General features: G+C 32.8%; 1 protein-coding gene across 3 annotated transcripts in view; it reads right to left on the bottom strand.

Moving 5' to 3' along the window:
* SLC30A9 (solute carrier family 30 member 9) overlaps nt 1-17079 on the bottom strand; it is a 115524-nt gene that overhangs the window by 41548 nt on the left and 56897 nt on the right. For 2 of the 3 annotated variants that reach the window (XM_057502182.1, XM_057502180.1), the window contains exons 3-8: nt 16372-16434; nt 14249-14348; nt 12569-12661; nt 12128-12210; nt 6721-6779; nt 3364-3428 (exon numbers count right to left, since the gene is read on the bottom strand). In XM_057502182.1, the coding sequence (XP_057358165.1) occupies nt 3364-3428; nt 6721-6779; nt 12128-12210; nt 12569-12661; nt 14249-14348; nt 16372-16434 (463 nt within the window). The remainder of the gene's footprint in view (nt 1-3363; nt 3429-6720; nt 6780-12127; nt 12211-12568; nt 12662-14248; nt 14349-16371; nt 16435-17079) is intronic. The other variant, XM_057502181.1, reaches the window with a different exon arrangement.

The following is a 17079-nucleotide window of genomic DNA, read 5'->3' as shown; positions in this document are numbered from 1 at the left end:
TAGCAGAAAGAGAAATCAGGAAAAAAATTCCATTCACAATTGCATCAAAAAGAATAAAATACCTAAGAATAAACCTAACCAAGGAAGTGAAAGACCTATACCCTGAAAACAACAAGACACTCTTAAGAGAAATTAAAGAGGACACTAACAAATGAAAATTCATCCCATGTTTTTGAGTAGGAAGAATTAATATTGTCAAAATGGCCATCCTGCCTAAAGCAATACAGATTTGATGCAATCCCTATCAAATTACCAACAGCATTCTGCAACAAACTGGAACAAATAGTTCTAAAATTCATATGGAACCACAGTAAGATTCCGAATAGCCAAAGCAATCCTGAGAAGGAAGAATGAAGCAGGGGGGATCTCGCTTCCCAACTTCATGCTCTACTCCAAAGCCACAGGAATCAAGACAATTTGGTACTGGCACAAGAACAGAGCCATAGATCAGTGGAACAGAATAGAGAGTCCAGATATTAACCCAAACATATATGGTCAATTAATATATGATAAAGGAGCCATTGATATACAATGGGGAAATGACAGCCTCTCCAACAGCTGGTGTTGGCAAAACTGGACAGTTACATGGAAGAGAATGAAACTGGATTATTGTCTAACTCCATACACAAAAGTAAACTCAAAATGGATCAAATACCTGAATGTAAGTCATGAAACCATAAAACTCTTAGAAGAAAACATAGGCAAAACTCTCTTGAATATAAACATGAACAACTTCTTCATGAACATATCTCCATAGGCAAGGGATATAAAAGCAAAAATGAACAAGTGCAACTATATCAAACTAAAAAGCTTCTGTACAGCAAAGGACACCATCAGTAGAACAAAAAGGCATCGTACAGTATGGGAGTATATATTCACAAATGACATATCTGATAAGCGGCTGACACCCAAAATATACAAAGAGCTCATGCACCTCAACAAACAGAAAGCAAATAATCCAATTAAAAAATGGGCAGAGGAGCTGAACAGACAGTTCTCCAAAGAAGAAATTCACATGGCCAACAGACACATGAAAAGATGCTCCACATCAATAATCATCAGAGAAATGCAAATTAAAACCACAATGAGATATCACCTCACACCAGTTAGGATGGCCAACATCCAAAAGACAAACAACAACAAATGTTGGTGAGGATGTGGAGAAAGGGGAACCCTCCTACACTGCTGTTAGGAATGTAAATTAGTTCAACCATTGTGGAAAGCAGTACGAAGGTTCCTCAAAAAACTCAAAATAGAAATACCATTTGACTCAGGAATTCCACTCCTAGGAATTTACCCTAAGAATGCAGGAGCCTAGTTTGAAAAAGACATATGCACCCCTATGTTTATTGCAGCACTATTTACAATAGCCAAGAAATGGAAGCAACCTAAGTGTCCATCAGTAGATGAATGGATAAAGAAGATGTGGTACATATACACAATGGAATATTATTCAGCCATAAGAAGAAAACAAATCCTACCATTTGCAACAACATGGATGGAGCTACAGGGTATTATGCTCAGTGAAATAAGCCAGGCAGAGAAAGACAAGTACCAAATGATTTCACTCATATGTGGAATACAAGAACAAAGAAAAAAACTGAAGGAACAAAGCAGCAGCAGACTCACAGAACCCAAGAATGGACTAACAGTTACCAAAGGGAAAGGGACTGGGGAGGATGGGTGGGAAGAGAGGGATAAGGGGAATAAAGGGCATTACAATTAGAACACATAATGTGCAGGGGCCTGGGGAAGGCAGTATAGCACAGAGAGACAAGTAGTGACTCTATAGCATCTTACTACACTGATTGACAGTGACTGTAATGGGGTATGTGGTGGGGACTTGATAATGGGGGGAATCTAGTAACCACAATGTTTCTCATGTAATTGTATATTAGTGATACCAAAATAAAAGAAATACCACTGAACTGTACACTTAAAATTGTTTAAATGGTAAATTTTATGTATTTTTTATTGCAATAAAAAAATTTTTTAAGCTCCACAAATAAATAAATAAATAAATTCCTAGAAACGTTTTAGTAGTTTCCTTAATCTCACAGAAGCATTTGCCACTGTTTTCTCAAAACACGACCTTCATTGGCTTATGATATCCCTAGTTTTCTTCCTCATTCTTGGTTTTCTTGACTTCATTTCTTGCTCCTTACTCTTCCTCAGTCTCCTCTGCAAGCTCTTTTTCCTCCACTAATTTCTTAAATGTTAGTATTCTTCCAGGTTTTTCTGGAGACTATTTCTTCCTCACACTATATACCAATTTTCCAGATGATCTTTACTACCTCTTTGGTTTTAATTATCATCAACATACTAATAACTTATCACCTCTAACTCTCTAATCCAGATCTCCCTCATGAGTTTCAGACCAATATATATTAACAATAATTAAGTACATATTATGTATCAGATATTACAGTAGGCAATTTACACATATTCCTATGGTGAAGAAAGCTTTAAATGCGAACCCTGTTTCACTGATGAAAAGAGTGAATCCTGTCCTACAGGTAGATAACTCAAACTCAAAAATGAACTCCTCATTTCTGCTACCATTTTTAAGTGCTCCTTCTCTGTGATGAAGCATCATCTATCCAATTGTCCAAATCAGATACCTGGGCACCATCCTTGACCATACCTCTAAATACTTCCTGAACCTAAAAATTTTTCCATCCCTACCACCACCATCTTAGTTTAGCGCATCATCATCTCTTTTCTGTATTACTATAAATGACTACCTCCAGTCTAGTGCCCCTCCAATCCTTGAAGGTTAAGATTTATGTATTATGTCTTTCTATTTTCAGAACTGGTCACAATTCTGACAGTTTATATATATGAGTGTGAAAAATATAAATATATTTATATTTTAGAAATATCTAATGAAACTTGGAATTAATAATTTTAAACATCTTAGATGTTTAAAAATGGAAAAAAGAAATAAAAGGAATCAAGAAGAAAGGCAAAAACATCAGTTATGTTCTTCTAAGGTAAATGGAAGAAAACCAAGAGGGCAGATACTCTTCAGCAGCTGTAACCCAGGTTGGTTTAGTTACTCTAAAAATAATCTGGACCAATTCATATTTTTAAAAAAGACTTCTATCAACTTCAATGAAAATAAGAGAACTTTCAGATAGCAACTATTCTTACACCTTAACCACAGCATAAGCTTGGGTATCTATGTGGATTACTCCCCTATCACTTTATTGACAATAACTAAGATTTATTCAATGTCCTTCTAAAACAATGTAACCCTCTTAATTCTTTATCTAGATCACAACTAAAAAATTCAAACATTCAAGTATATATACATTAAAAATTATACATTTCAATTTTAAAAGGCTATTTTTCAGTACTTACATACAAATGGCAACCATCACCACTTTTCCTGGCCCCTTAAAAAAAACTGATGTTCTGGAGCGTGGCTATAAAAAAACAAAAACAGAAACAAAAAAAACTCTATAAAGTTTCCCCAAGAGGCAGTATAATGTTTTTAAGTGACTGACACACCAGAAAATATCTCCTCTATCAAAACCTCTGAAATAGGTTTGTTTGTTAAATATTTTTTCTCCAGAATTTTCTCTTTAATAAGGGAGAATAGAAGAAAGAAATTAAAAGTGTACCTGGGTCCTTTTCCAAATTTTATTTTGTTTCCTAGTAATTCATGTCTCACATACTTCTAAAAAGGAGGTGAGTCAGGTTACACAGAAACTAAAGGATAAAGTTATAAAAATGTATTGAACTAAAAATCAAAATACTGTAAAATTTTCCATTTACTGAGCAACTTTTAAACAAGGAACAGCCAAAGTCAAGTTTGCTGCTCTAATTTAACTCCTTACTACTTTCTAAACACTGAAGACCTCAAGTGATAACGCATTTAATTCCAAAACAGGTCAAAACAAATGGAAATAAAACAAGTGAAGAAACATATTCAGGGAAATATTTTTCTCAAGTTAAATGTTCTTTTGCTGTTCCTTCAATGTATACTTCCTGTTTTTTCTCTTGCTCTTTTCTCTCCCTGGAATGCTATCTTTTCCTCTGATTCTAAGTTTTACTTGTCCTTTTCCATGTTAGGCCAAATGTGACATTTTTATGTAAAGCTTTCCTTGGTCCCTTCCAGAGAATAAATACTCTGTTACATATCTATTATTGCACTTTATATTTCTATTAAAGCACCCCATATATACTGTCATGTGTCTTGTGTCATTTATTCAAGCAATATTTATTGTGCAACTACTATATATGCTTGGCACAGTTCTACATGTTGGGACAAGACAGTAAACAAAAGTCCCTGCCTTCATAGATCTCACACTCTGGTATAAGAAGATACAGAATAAATCCATAAACTAATACATAATTTCATACAGTGAGCACTATAATATGGAAAATATAACAGAGAGATGAAAGAATAGTCTATTTGTGCTCACACACACAAGTATATTTGTGGTGGGGTGGCGCGTATGATAGGAAGGGTTATTTTAGTTAGACTAGTCAGGGATGAGAAGACAGCAGCCATGAAAAAATTTGAAAAAATGGTTTTAGGCAAAGCATACAGCATACTTAAGAATTCGGGAACATAAGTTTAGTATATAGAAAGGACAAAAATAAGCTTGGTGTGACTAAAAGCATAAAGAATAAGGAAAACAGTAGGAGCTGAGACCAGAAAAGAAGGCAGGGCCCATATCCCATAGGACTTTGCAGATTATAGTAAAAAGTGTGATTTTTAATCTAATGGCAAAAAAAAAAACAAAAAAAGAAGAAGCCATTGTATGATTTTAAGCAGATACTTGACATAGTCTGATTTATGTTTTAAGAAGGTACAGTTTATGATATAGAGAATGAATTATGGGGGCAAAAGCAAAGGTGGAGAGATCAATTAGGAAGGAATCCTGGGTCAGAGATGGTGATAGTTTAGAGTACAGTTTCAGGAAGTGACATGGTGAGAAGCAGTCATAATAGGTGTCTATTTTGGAGAAAATACAACAGGACCTGCTAATGGCTTTAAATATAAAAGTGCCTATTAATCATCAGGGAAATGCAAACGAAAACCACAATGAAATACCACCTCACAGCAGCTAGAATGGCCACTATTCAAAAGACAAGAAACAAGAGATGTTGATGAGGATGTGGAGAAAAGGAAACCCTCCTACACTGTTGGTGGGAATGCAAATTGATGTAGCCACTGTGGAGAGCAGTATGGAAGTTCCTCAAAAAACTTAAAACAGAAATATCATTTGACCCAGTAATTCTACTTCTAGGAATTTATCCAAAGAAAACAAAATCCCTGATTGAAAAGGATATATGTATCCCTATGTTTATCATTGCATTATGTACAATAGCCAAGATATGGAAGCATACTAAGTGGCCATCAATAGATGAATGGATAAAGAAGATGTGTAATTACACACAATGGAATAGTATTCAGCCATAAAAAAAAGAAATCCTGCCATTTGTAACAACATGGATGGACCTAGAGGGTGTTACGCCAAGTGAAATGAGCTAAGTGAGAAAGACAAACACCATATGATTTCACTTACCTGTGGAACATAAAACAAAATAAGACATAATGAGGAAAACAGTAGTAGACTCAGACACTGAGAAGTAACCATGGGGGAGGGGTAGGAGGATGGGAGGATAAAGGGACACAAAAATTCTCAATCACAAATAATTCACAATCACATTAAGTTGGTCATGGGGATGGTAGTGCAGCATGGAGAATATAGCCAATGATTCTGTAACATCTTTCTACTTTGACAGTAACTGCACTAGAGAGGTGAGGATTTAATAATATGGGTAACTGTTGAAGCACTGTGTTGTATATTTGAAACTGATATAAGAGACTGTATATCAATGGTATTTCAATTAAAAAAAAGAATATGATGAATCTATATACATCTCACTATTGGAGTTCACATAAGCATAAGACAAACAGAATAAACAAACAAGTGTATGGGTCAGATAGAACAAAAAGAGAATTCTGGCAAATAGGTCTAGCTCTGTATGTTTTAGAGAAGGAAAGGAGCAATCTTCCATTGGAGATCAAGTGCTCCTATCAGGAATATGAGAACAGTAGAGAGAAATTAAGTACTAATCCTATTACAACAAAAAAACAATGTAATAGAAAGTAATACTGTTTCAAACCCAGAACATATCAAGGCTGATATGCATTAATCTTCAAAAGACCTCTAGTGATGTAGATTTCAGAAGTCAACAGTTACTATTCAAAATTCTGGTGGTGATGATCCTCCATGTGAAACAGACATAAGTAGGGGTTGAGAGTAAATCCTCCCAGGAGGCTGTCTCGCCAGTCTAAGTTATTCCACAGAACCAGTGGCAGCAGCTCTCACCACACAAAGGTGGAAATGCTGGCTTGCAAGACAAACAAAGCTCCACCATTGAAGGATGGACCATTCCTTCAGTGCAACACTGGGGTGCTAGAAACAAAGGACTCAGAGAGGAAATGGAGAAGTTCTGAATACAATGAATGGAAAAGAAAAACATATCAAGTAAGGTATGACTAGAAATGTCATCATTCCCAATTTCTAAATTTTTAAAGAAAATCTGACAGAAATAAATAGACTGTGATTCAGTAAATTACAAGGTGCTCAAGATCTTGAATTAGAATCATAGTACATGCCAGAATCCCACAATGGACTGATACTAGGATTTCACTGTGCAAAATATACATATATAACATTATCATGAAGATATCCTTACCTTAGTATTTCCCAGGAAGTCTCCATATTCTCTTAGTATGTTTTGGTTTCTAAATAGCCCTGTAAGAAAAGAATTACAAAATATTCAGTTCACACATATTCTTATCAGTTCCATTTTGGAGTAACACAATTGTTTCCCTTATTTTCTTTATGTTAAATATACTCCTATAGCAAAAATACCAGGTTATGGTTAAGAAATCTAGATTTGCAGCCTGATTAAAAAATGGGAAAAGGACTTGAATAGACTTTTTTCCAAAGATGATATACAAATGGCCAAAAGCACATGAAGACACTCATATCACTGATCAGAGAAATGCAAATCAAAACCATAATAAGGTGTCACCTCACACCCATCAGAATGGATACTATAAACAAAAAACAAAAGAAAGAAGAAACAGAAAATAAATGTTGTTGAGGATGTCAGAAATTGGAGACCTTGTACATGTTGGTAGGATTATAAAATGTGCAACCACTATGGAAAACAATAGGAAGGTTCCTCAAAAACTTAAAAAACAGAAGTACCGTTATGACCTAGTAATTCCACTTCGAGGTACATATCCAAAAAAAAAGCAGAGTCTCAAAGATTATTTACACACCCATGTTCAGAGCAGCACTATTCAGAATAGCCAACAACTGAAAGCAACCAAAATTTCAATAGACAGATGAATGGATAAACAAAAGATAATATATACATACAATGGGATATTATTCAGACTTTAAAAAGAAATACTGTCACATGGATGAACTTTGAGAACATTATGCCAAGTGAAATAAGTAAAAAAGACAAATACTGTAAGATTCCATTTATGAGGTATCTACTAGTCAAATTCATAGAAACAGAAAATAGAATAGTGGTTACCAGGGACTGGGGGATAGGGTAATTGTTGCTTAACAGTATAGTTACAGTTTTGCAACTTAAAAAGTTACGGAAAAAATATTTCTGGGGATCTGTTTCTTAACAATGTGAATATACTTAACACTTCATTACAACTATTAAAATGATACAATTTTATGTTGTTTCTTAATGTACACAGAGAAATGTGGATTTGCAATGAGATAAAGGCAGTTTGATTAAGATTCTCTTCTCAATATTACCTAAAAGGTGTAAGTTACTTAGGCTTGCTATAAGAACCATTCCTTCATTTTTAGCTCAAAGTTTAAACATAGAGGAAAAAATATTTTTCTATTGTTTTCTCCAATTTTGTACTTTAAATATTTCCTTTAATATATGTACAGGGCTATTCATGGTATCATTATTAACAGCAAAGGACTGGACACAACCTATGGGGGAATGACTGAATAAACTATAATATACCCCAAAATGTATATGTATACCCCAAATATAATATACCCCAAAATGTACAGTATTTATAAAAGGCATGAAGAAATGTCTGTATTTACTGCTATACAGTGCTCCCCAGGACATACTGTCCTGTAAAAAAGCAAGGACAGAAAGTATGCATACTATGTCTTACTTATGAAAAGGGGGAGGGATACTATGTCTTATTTATGAAAAGGGGGAGGGGCTAATGCAAGTGTGTATGCTACCTCATTACATTTTTTAAAAAATGGAAGAAATAACGATAAAACTAATTTTTAAAATGGTTATCTATGTGAAAGGACAAGAATAAGATGGAAAGGTTAGGGATGGAAGCTAAATTTGTTGGTAGTATTTTGTCTGGTAGATGTGATTTTGGAACCACGTAAATGTTTATAAAATTATAAAGTAACAGTGAATAAAAATTATTTCTAAAAATCAAAAGCAACATAAAATAAATGAATCTAATTTTGTATCTATTTGATAGTTTACCCATACAGAGAGAAATTTCAAGTGACTTTAAAACACAGAAATTTAACTATACACCCCTAGTGGAATATGTACTAAAGACAAAGAGAAGAAAAGATATCTTAAGTCACTCTGATAGCAATGATATTGATAGTTACTTTGAAACTACACTATATTCTATGTGTCCATACATATATATGAATAAACCAAAAATGTAATTAATTATGTTAATGGTTAAGAAATAAGATTTTTAGTGTAACAGAAGAGATACAAAACAAATAATGTACCGATTAAGTTTTCCAGCATAACCTATGTGTTTTCTCTCAAGAAAAAAAAGTATTTCTTAACTGAAAGAACTTAAAAATTTGTCCATTTCTTGAAAATGAGTACCCATAATGCACAGATTATGGTCTCTCAATTTTATTTCCCACTAAAAGGGAAAAAGGGTTCCTTTTAGAGATGGCTGATTCCCAATATGGGACAAGAGTTGTGTAAAATCAACCTGAAGTATTTTACTGTACCTAAAAGCAAGGATTCTACAGTACTAGGGTTATGACAAAAGGACTTAGGAACCAACATGAGGTGCTTCCACTGGCAAAAAATGGGACACTTTGAACACGGCTACGTGGCCTACTTTGTTCTCTCTGTCCTTGCATGTCTTCTCCATCTTCTTCCCCTTCTCCTTGATCTCCTTCCTGTGCCACTGCAACAATCTTGACTCTAAACTCCCATACTCTCAAGAGACTCTCTATTCCTTTTCTTCCTGTGTTACTGACCAAAACTGTTGCATAATTTCCACTTAGAAATTTCACAAACTCATCATGGGAAGGAAATATTGCCACTTTTAAGCACTGGTCCCATGCAGAATTTAGAAGTATAGTTAAAGAATTAATAAGTTTCCTAAATAAAGCCCGATTGTCAAAGAAAATTATGTGTACATTTTTTGAAGATACTAGCACCTCTATCTCTATTTTAATCTTGCCACATTAACCATATCAGTTTCAGAGAATTATAAATGTAGTGTATCTAATTCCCCAATGGAATATGCGCTACTGGCACAACATATGATTGTATCTTATTTTAGCACCTGTATTTCATAAAAGAAACCCAATGGAAGCTTTTAATTGAAGAGTGAAACCAACATTCTAGGGCTCCCAGACTCCACTATTTATTTCTTTCACTGACAGTAAATATTTCACTCCTTTGGATTTAGGTACAGTTCTCTCTTAAGCTTATCTGTGGATATACAGTCAACAACTGCTTCTTCTGAGACCAAAACCCCTTAGATACTACAGTTCACTAACTCTCCTTAATACTTTTCAAAATGTTAAACCAATGATTTAAAGGTCTTGGATTCTGCAAGGATACCTATACTTATTCAATATGCAGATAACTTAATATATATATATTTCAGGCCTACAAGAACCTCAAATAAATGCCTTATTCTTCTTGACTAGATTAGCTAGAAAGAGACATGTTTTCAATTTTGTCAAGAAAAAGAATCATCAGCAGAAGGCCACTCAGCTTCTTTGCCAGAATTAAAGCTATGCAAAAACATCTTAGACCTTCAACCAGTGGGCAACCTAGAGGATAGTAAGACTGAGAGGCTACTACTGCAGGCAGTGGTTAGTTAACTTTTCTAAAACAGTCCAACCATCATCATCACATGAACCAACTAAAACATCTTGTCTTTTAAGAGATAAATACTGAAATATTTACAGATAAAATAATACAATATCTGGGTAGTTTCAAAGAAATTAGAGTGAGGGTTAGCAAGTGGGACATAGATAGAACAAGGATGGCCATGTTTTTGGTAACTGTAAAGTTGGGTAAAGGGTCCTTGAGGGGTTGTTACCCTTTCCACTGTACTTCGAATATGTCTGAAATTTCCCTACTAAAAGAGGAAATGAACAAAACAAAATGTGAAGAAGGAATGTTAGAAAATACTTAGAACTTACTTAAAACTAAGTGTTAAAATCCTCCAAAAACTCATAAAAATCTATTTTAAAATACACAATCTGATAGAAGAATTAGTAAAGGATGTAAAATTACAGAAGAACTAAAAAAAACCCAATAAGCATATTAAAAGATAACCAACCTTCACAGTAATCAGAGAAACCTCCACAGTAATCAGAGAAACTCAAAATTAAAGGCACCATCTGTTGCTCATCACACACAAAAGTTCAAACAGCTATTATCCAGCATCGTCAAGGGTATGGAAAAACAGCCACCCTCATACACTGTGAGGGTAAAGTAAATGTAAAGAGTAGGGGAGTACTATATTCTCCTTGGAGAATAATTCTTCAGGATCTATTAAATTGCCTTTGTCCTCTGACCCTGAAATTCCACTATTAACATTTATCCTACATAAATACCCAGAAAAATAGTATTACATGTTTTTTTTAAAAAAAGCATGAGGGCATTCACTAATGTATTCATTATAATGGTAAAAAACTGGAAAACACAAAACTTGCTATATCCATACAATAAAATACAATGCAGCTATTAAAAAAGAGTAAGGTAGAGATAGATTTCTATATGCAGACACAGAAAAATGTTTATGATTACACTGGTACATATGAAGAACAAGATGCAAAACAGTATATACAGTGTCACACAATTTATGTTTAAGTGAAAAAATGTAAATATAAATTTGAAAATGCATCAGAAATATTATGGACAGATATACACCAATTGTCTATAAGTTATCTCTAGGAAGGAAAATGAGACAATATTACAGGAAATAGAAGGCTTTTTATTCTTCATTTTTCTGTATTCCTTTTTAAATCACAAGCATGCATGCATCACTTTTGTCATTCACAAAACATATATATATATATATATATATATAAAAATCAAAGAATTATCTATAATTTACATCACATCTTAAACTTAATTCTATAAAATGGCTTTGTCACGAAACCAATGGATTGTTAAGTTCCCTGAGAGGCTTATTTGCAATTAAACCTCATGCACCAAGCACAGGTTCTGGTTCATAGCAGATGCTTGACAGTATCTGCTAAATGAATTAATTGAGATATTTGATTACTGTTTTAAATGCCCTTACTCATTATTTGCCTGCTCTGATTAAATTTCATTATTATTTAGGCTTCAAAAGTAGTATTTTTCTGGGAATTTATCCATTTCTCCTAGGTTCTCCAATTTGTTCACATGTACTTGTTCATAATAGTCTCTTATCATCCTTTGTGTTACTGTTGTTGTGTAGTAATGCCTCCTTTTGTTTCTGATTTAATTTGATTCTTATTCTTAAAGTAGAAAATTGTAGCTGAATTAATAAAACTTTTCTATAAGAACACTATGCTATCATTCTTAGAACAAGTATAATCTTCAAATCAGACCAAATTTTAATATTCATATGTCCTACAGAAACCACAAACTAGCTTTTCTTCCACTCATTGTCTTCAAAAAGCTATAGAGGAGAAAACAAAAAATACATTGTTTTTATAAAATAATTGAACCCCAAAACAAAAACTGGTATTTGTTAAAGGAAACCAAGCCAAAGCCAAGAAGTGTATAACCACTAAGGAGTGCACAGTGACAGGCACAGGTCTTATCTACAAGTTATTTTCGATTAACTAAGCTTTCAATTAAATATACTTACTTTCTCTATATTCTATTTCTGCTTCTTTACGTAGTTTTTTCTCTCTGGCAAGAGCTTCAGGACTTCCCCAAACTTCCAAAGATCTGTGCATACACACATGGCCACCAATAATGGACAATTTTAATGACTATATTATAATCACATTTAAATCTAGATTAACTACAACAAAGCATAAGGTCCTTTAGGAAAAATATAAAGCATGCAAGGAACTTTTCTAAATAAATTTAAACAATGAGAGTAAATATAATAGCAAATTTTCTTATAAATTATGACATATTTTTAGTTAATGAGTACATAGTAGTAACTCCCAGATAAACAAGTTTGCAATATAAAAACATTCTGCTTTTAAAAGATCACTTAAAAAACTGAGTCTGTCTAACCATGTTTTTATTAATCCCAAATTTGGCTTGTAGTTTTATTCTAAAAGAACTATTTACTTACTTTGCCTCCACATCTGATCTCAAGTATACAGTAAAGGACTCGGTATCTTCATGAGGACTTCGTCGTCTGATTTTTCGAAGTTGTTCTAGATCGCTGAAGAAAGAAACATATTGAATTTATTCAGATAAGGTTCAAGGTTCACAGAGTTTATGTATTTAAAAGGATTATCAAGAGCAGATAAAAGACACTACACTGATCCTCATCAATAAAGGCTATACAGATTTGTACAAAGATTAAAGAAGAAATTTTGTACACAAAAACTGGTCTAGAGACAGTGTAAAAATAAGAATTTTCTTAATATAGATGACATCATATATAGTGATTCAATTCCTTCATCAGTGCTTGTATTTTACCTGTTATAGACACAAACTGCAATGTCTGATGTGTGGGGGGAAAAAAAATACAGTGGAAAGACCACAGATTAGAGTATCATCCCTCTACTTAAGAATTTAAATAAAAAATTTACAGTCATATTTGTTTACATTCAGATTAATATACTAAGTGGTAATACCATTCATAGGTGTCGAGTCATAAATAGTATGTCAATTCCATGCCATTTAATTATTTTCCTTTCTCTTAAATTCTGAAAGGTTAATATATTCTTCAAGTCACTACCAGTCATTCTCAATATGATCATTGGTCTTCCTAAGGAAATTTTTTAACAGCAATGAAAAGACGTATAAATAAAACTGGTGACTATGGAATATACTAACCTCTAGAAATTAAACCTGGAGTTTAAAGTAAATCAATAACCAACTATCATATACTGGTGTAAAAAAAAGGTTGGACCAGGTATCAAAAGATAGGTATTCATTCTAGTTCTGTCTCTATCACTGGCTCTTTACGTGAGATAAGGCTTGTCACTAACACCTTTATGATATTTTTGGGCCTACCATGCAAACACAGCAATACCTACTGTACTTAATTAACAAAATTTTTGTGAGAACTAAATTAAATACTATATGTGAAACAGAGCACAGTTTTACATCAATGTTATAACTGTTCACTGTTTTAACAGTTATGTAAGTTACAAAACTGATTACAGGAATCCTTCCTTCTTGATATTATACCATAATGGATGTGACCAGGAAGGAGAGGGAAAAAACACTAGATCATCTGATATCTAAATTGCCAATAAATAAATATGGTTTTTCTAGGTAAACACAAAGGAGGAGGAAAAGTTTAAATTTGTGACAAATTTCTCAATAAAGCTACATGATTACAAGAAAATTAGTAACAAAAGATACCAGAAAGTAAAAACAGCTTATACTTAACAGAAACCACAGCTGGAATGTGAACATAAATGTAACTAAATTAAGTACTCAACTCTGCTGGCCAAAAAAACCAAAACTTTATATGCAAATAATCTTATTAATAATTCCATATTTTAACATGACAATACAACTCCTGAGGTTCTTGTGTGATACAAAGGTTTCAAAGAACCTACCTTTCTGAGTTTAAGAAGCCAAGAAATTCTGGAATTGTTCATGCTGAAGCAGAATTCAGTTTTCTAGGCTAACAATTTTAACATTCTTTAATTGAATAAAAATACTTCTTCAATTTAGGAAGAAGCCATGGTAAAGTTTCCACACAGATGGTACCAGGTAACCCATTTTAAGAATTAAATGGTTATTTAGATTAGACAGAGCAAACTACTACATTTAAAAAAAATTACTTTACCTGGATTTAAGGCAGAACTCATTTATGGCTCTGACTCCAGTGATGAAATTATTCTGAGTGTACTTTGGTCCATATTCCCTCTTCTTAAGGATTGCTTTAACTAAAACCAAAAATATAGGAAAACATAATAAATATGCACACTGGAAGTCACATTTGAATATGAACATATGCTGATACTTAAGTGGGTTTCATTAATGAATTTCATAGAAAATTGATATTTTTCCTGATGCACTGAATAACATTGGAAAAAAAAGTCTCCAAGTACAGAAAAGGACAGAATTAATTTGTAAACATCTAGCTTTTATCACCATAGTTCATCTTAACTGATGCCAAAATGCTAACCTTGTGTCTAACGTACACCCTGTACAGATATTACTGGCCTGTTTAAATTGTACTGATGTAATTTAAATTGCTTAGGATCGAAATGAAAATGAACTAAAGTTTCGATAAAAAAATTACATGCTAGTTCAGTGTTTTTCAAACTGTGCAGTGAAACCAGCATTTTTTAAAAAAGAAAATAGAAATAAAAAAATACTACATACAAAGAAGAGTAAGTACTTTATGAGAAAACTTTTGTTTCTGTTACATGTAATAACCTATATATAATAAGTCATTATTATTTACGTGGGTTGATATTGAAAAACTTTGAAATCCACTGGACTATTTCACATAATGTAACAATCCTGAAGTAAACATAAGGATATTTTTATCAGTTAAAGATGATAGAAAGTTTATTACAGGTTATAGGTAACATACTGCCTTCTACCACATTATTTTCATATTATGAAGTATCACACTGTTCATAAGGCTGGAGACATCAGTATCAAAATACTGACTTGGCATAGTCTATGAATTAAAAAATACTGTCAACATTAGTCTATTTTTATAAATCATTATAAAGTGAACTTTTGGTCACATAATATAAATAAGCAAATATCTGAACAGCAAGAACAAAACAAACTCATGTGTTTCAAATTGTCAAACATCCTATTATGAATCACTTCATATTCTATTCTCATATTTACTAGTTAATGAGTTTTCGGTAGTACCTCCAAGTTGAAAGAACAAATTAATATTAAATTATCCATCACTACAGTAGGTAAAAAGACTCCTAAAGTAACACATCATTAAAAATCTAATGTACAAATAATACTCAACATAAACATTTCAAAAATAAAGCTCAATATAAAATCAAAATCTTACTTGAAAAATGTATATAAGGAAGTTCAGGTGTCTTTCTGCAGGAGTTTCAACTGCCTTACTCTAATAATCCTAAAATTCTAAATCTATACAAGCTCCTTTGGCAGAGAAGAAAATTACATCTTTCTTTAAAAAGATTTGGGTTTTTTTTTATTACTTTTAAGAAATTTCTTCAAAGTACAGAGAAATCTCTGTTGGCCTATCCTGGGCCCAGATAATTGAGGATATGACTGCCATTGAAACATTATTCTTAATTATGACCATATACTATATATGATCTCCAAAGTTATCCTAGAAAACAAGTCGCATTTTTAGCACTATCTTTTGAGGGAGAAAACTATGGCTCAGAGAAGTCAAATAAACTGTCCTAGCACATACAGAAGACCTAAATGGAATCCAGTTCTGTCTGATGCCAAAGTCCCAGGGCTCTTAATCAGTTACTGCCTCTGTGAATCATGCTGCTTTTGGGACTGGAGCCATAGCTCATTGAGAGCTGTAGCACATTATAAAGAAGAAAGCTGCAAACAAGAATTCTTTGATCACTCAATTACTCCTAGAAAATAAAATCAGACAAAAATGTCCAAACTCTACCTGGATTTGAACAAGCTGTACCTAGAAAGTCTTGGCCTCTTAATCTATAATAACATTACTGTTCTAAAAATGATTAAGCAATTGATTTTTATTTGCCATTATGCCTTTAGAATTTTGAAAAAACAATTACCGTAAAATTTATGACTGAAATGCAAAGTCAAACAGTAGAAAATTGGCTTATAAGAGAATAAATGCTTACAGTCAATATATTTAAAGAAAAGTAAAAATGAACTATACCCTTAGAATAATATAACTATAAAGAAATCTATATAAATTTTATATATTTAATTCAAAACACCATTATAATGAAAAGTACAATTAAATGTACTTACCTCTTACTTGGAGAGGTTCTTGCTTAGTAAGTGGAGCTTTGAGTTTTGCACCTATATTTTCTGCTGTGAAGTTTATAAAATAGTTACATTAGGACTTGCTTTCTCACAAACCTATAAACTTAATTAATATTAGCTAATAAACTGCCAATGTATAAAAAAGGTAACATATCACAGACCAAGTTGGATTTATTCTGGGAAGGAAGGTGCAGTTAAACATTAGAAAAGCTATTAATTCTTCTCATTGGCAAACTGAAGAACAAAAGCTATAGAATCATTTCAAGAGCTAAAAAAAAAAGCACTTAACAAAATTTAACACCTATGCAAGTTTCAAACCTTTTTAGAAAATTAGAACATAAAGGAATTTCCTTAAAGGGTAAAACAAACCTATAACAAATACTGTATCCAATGGTGAAAATTTAGATGCATTCCTTTAAAATAAGGAGACCAAGGACACACACTGTTGATTCTTCTGCTCAAAACTGTTCTAGAGATACTCTTCAATGAAGAAAGAACTATTAAGTGATTACTGGGTCAACTGTACACCAGCCACTCCAACAAAAAGGTTAATTAATAGGAAGCTGGTACCTAACCTCATACCATAAACGAATATTTCTAGGTAGATTAATGACTAAATGGTAAGGCACTTTAATGCCTAACAAATAATAATATAGAATATTTTTAAGGTAGAAACAGATTTCTTAAACAAGG

The sequence above is a fragment of the Manis pentadactyla genome, chromosome 5, assembly GCF_030020395.1.
Source record: "Manis pentadactyla isolate mManPen7 chromosome 5, mManPen7.hap1, whole genome shotgun sequence".
Taxonomy (NCBI): Eukaryota; Metazoa; Chordata; class Mammalia; order Pholidota; family Manidae; genus Manis; species Manis pentadactyla.
This window is presented reverse-complemented; position numbering and strand designations above follow the sequence as displayed.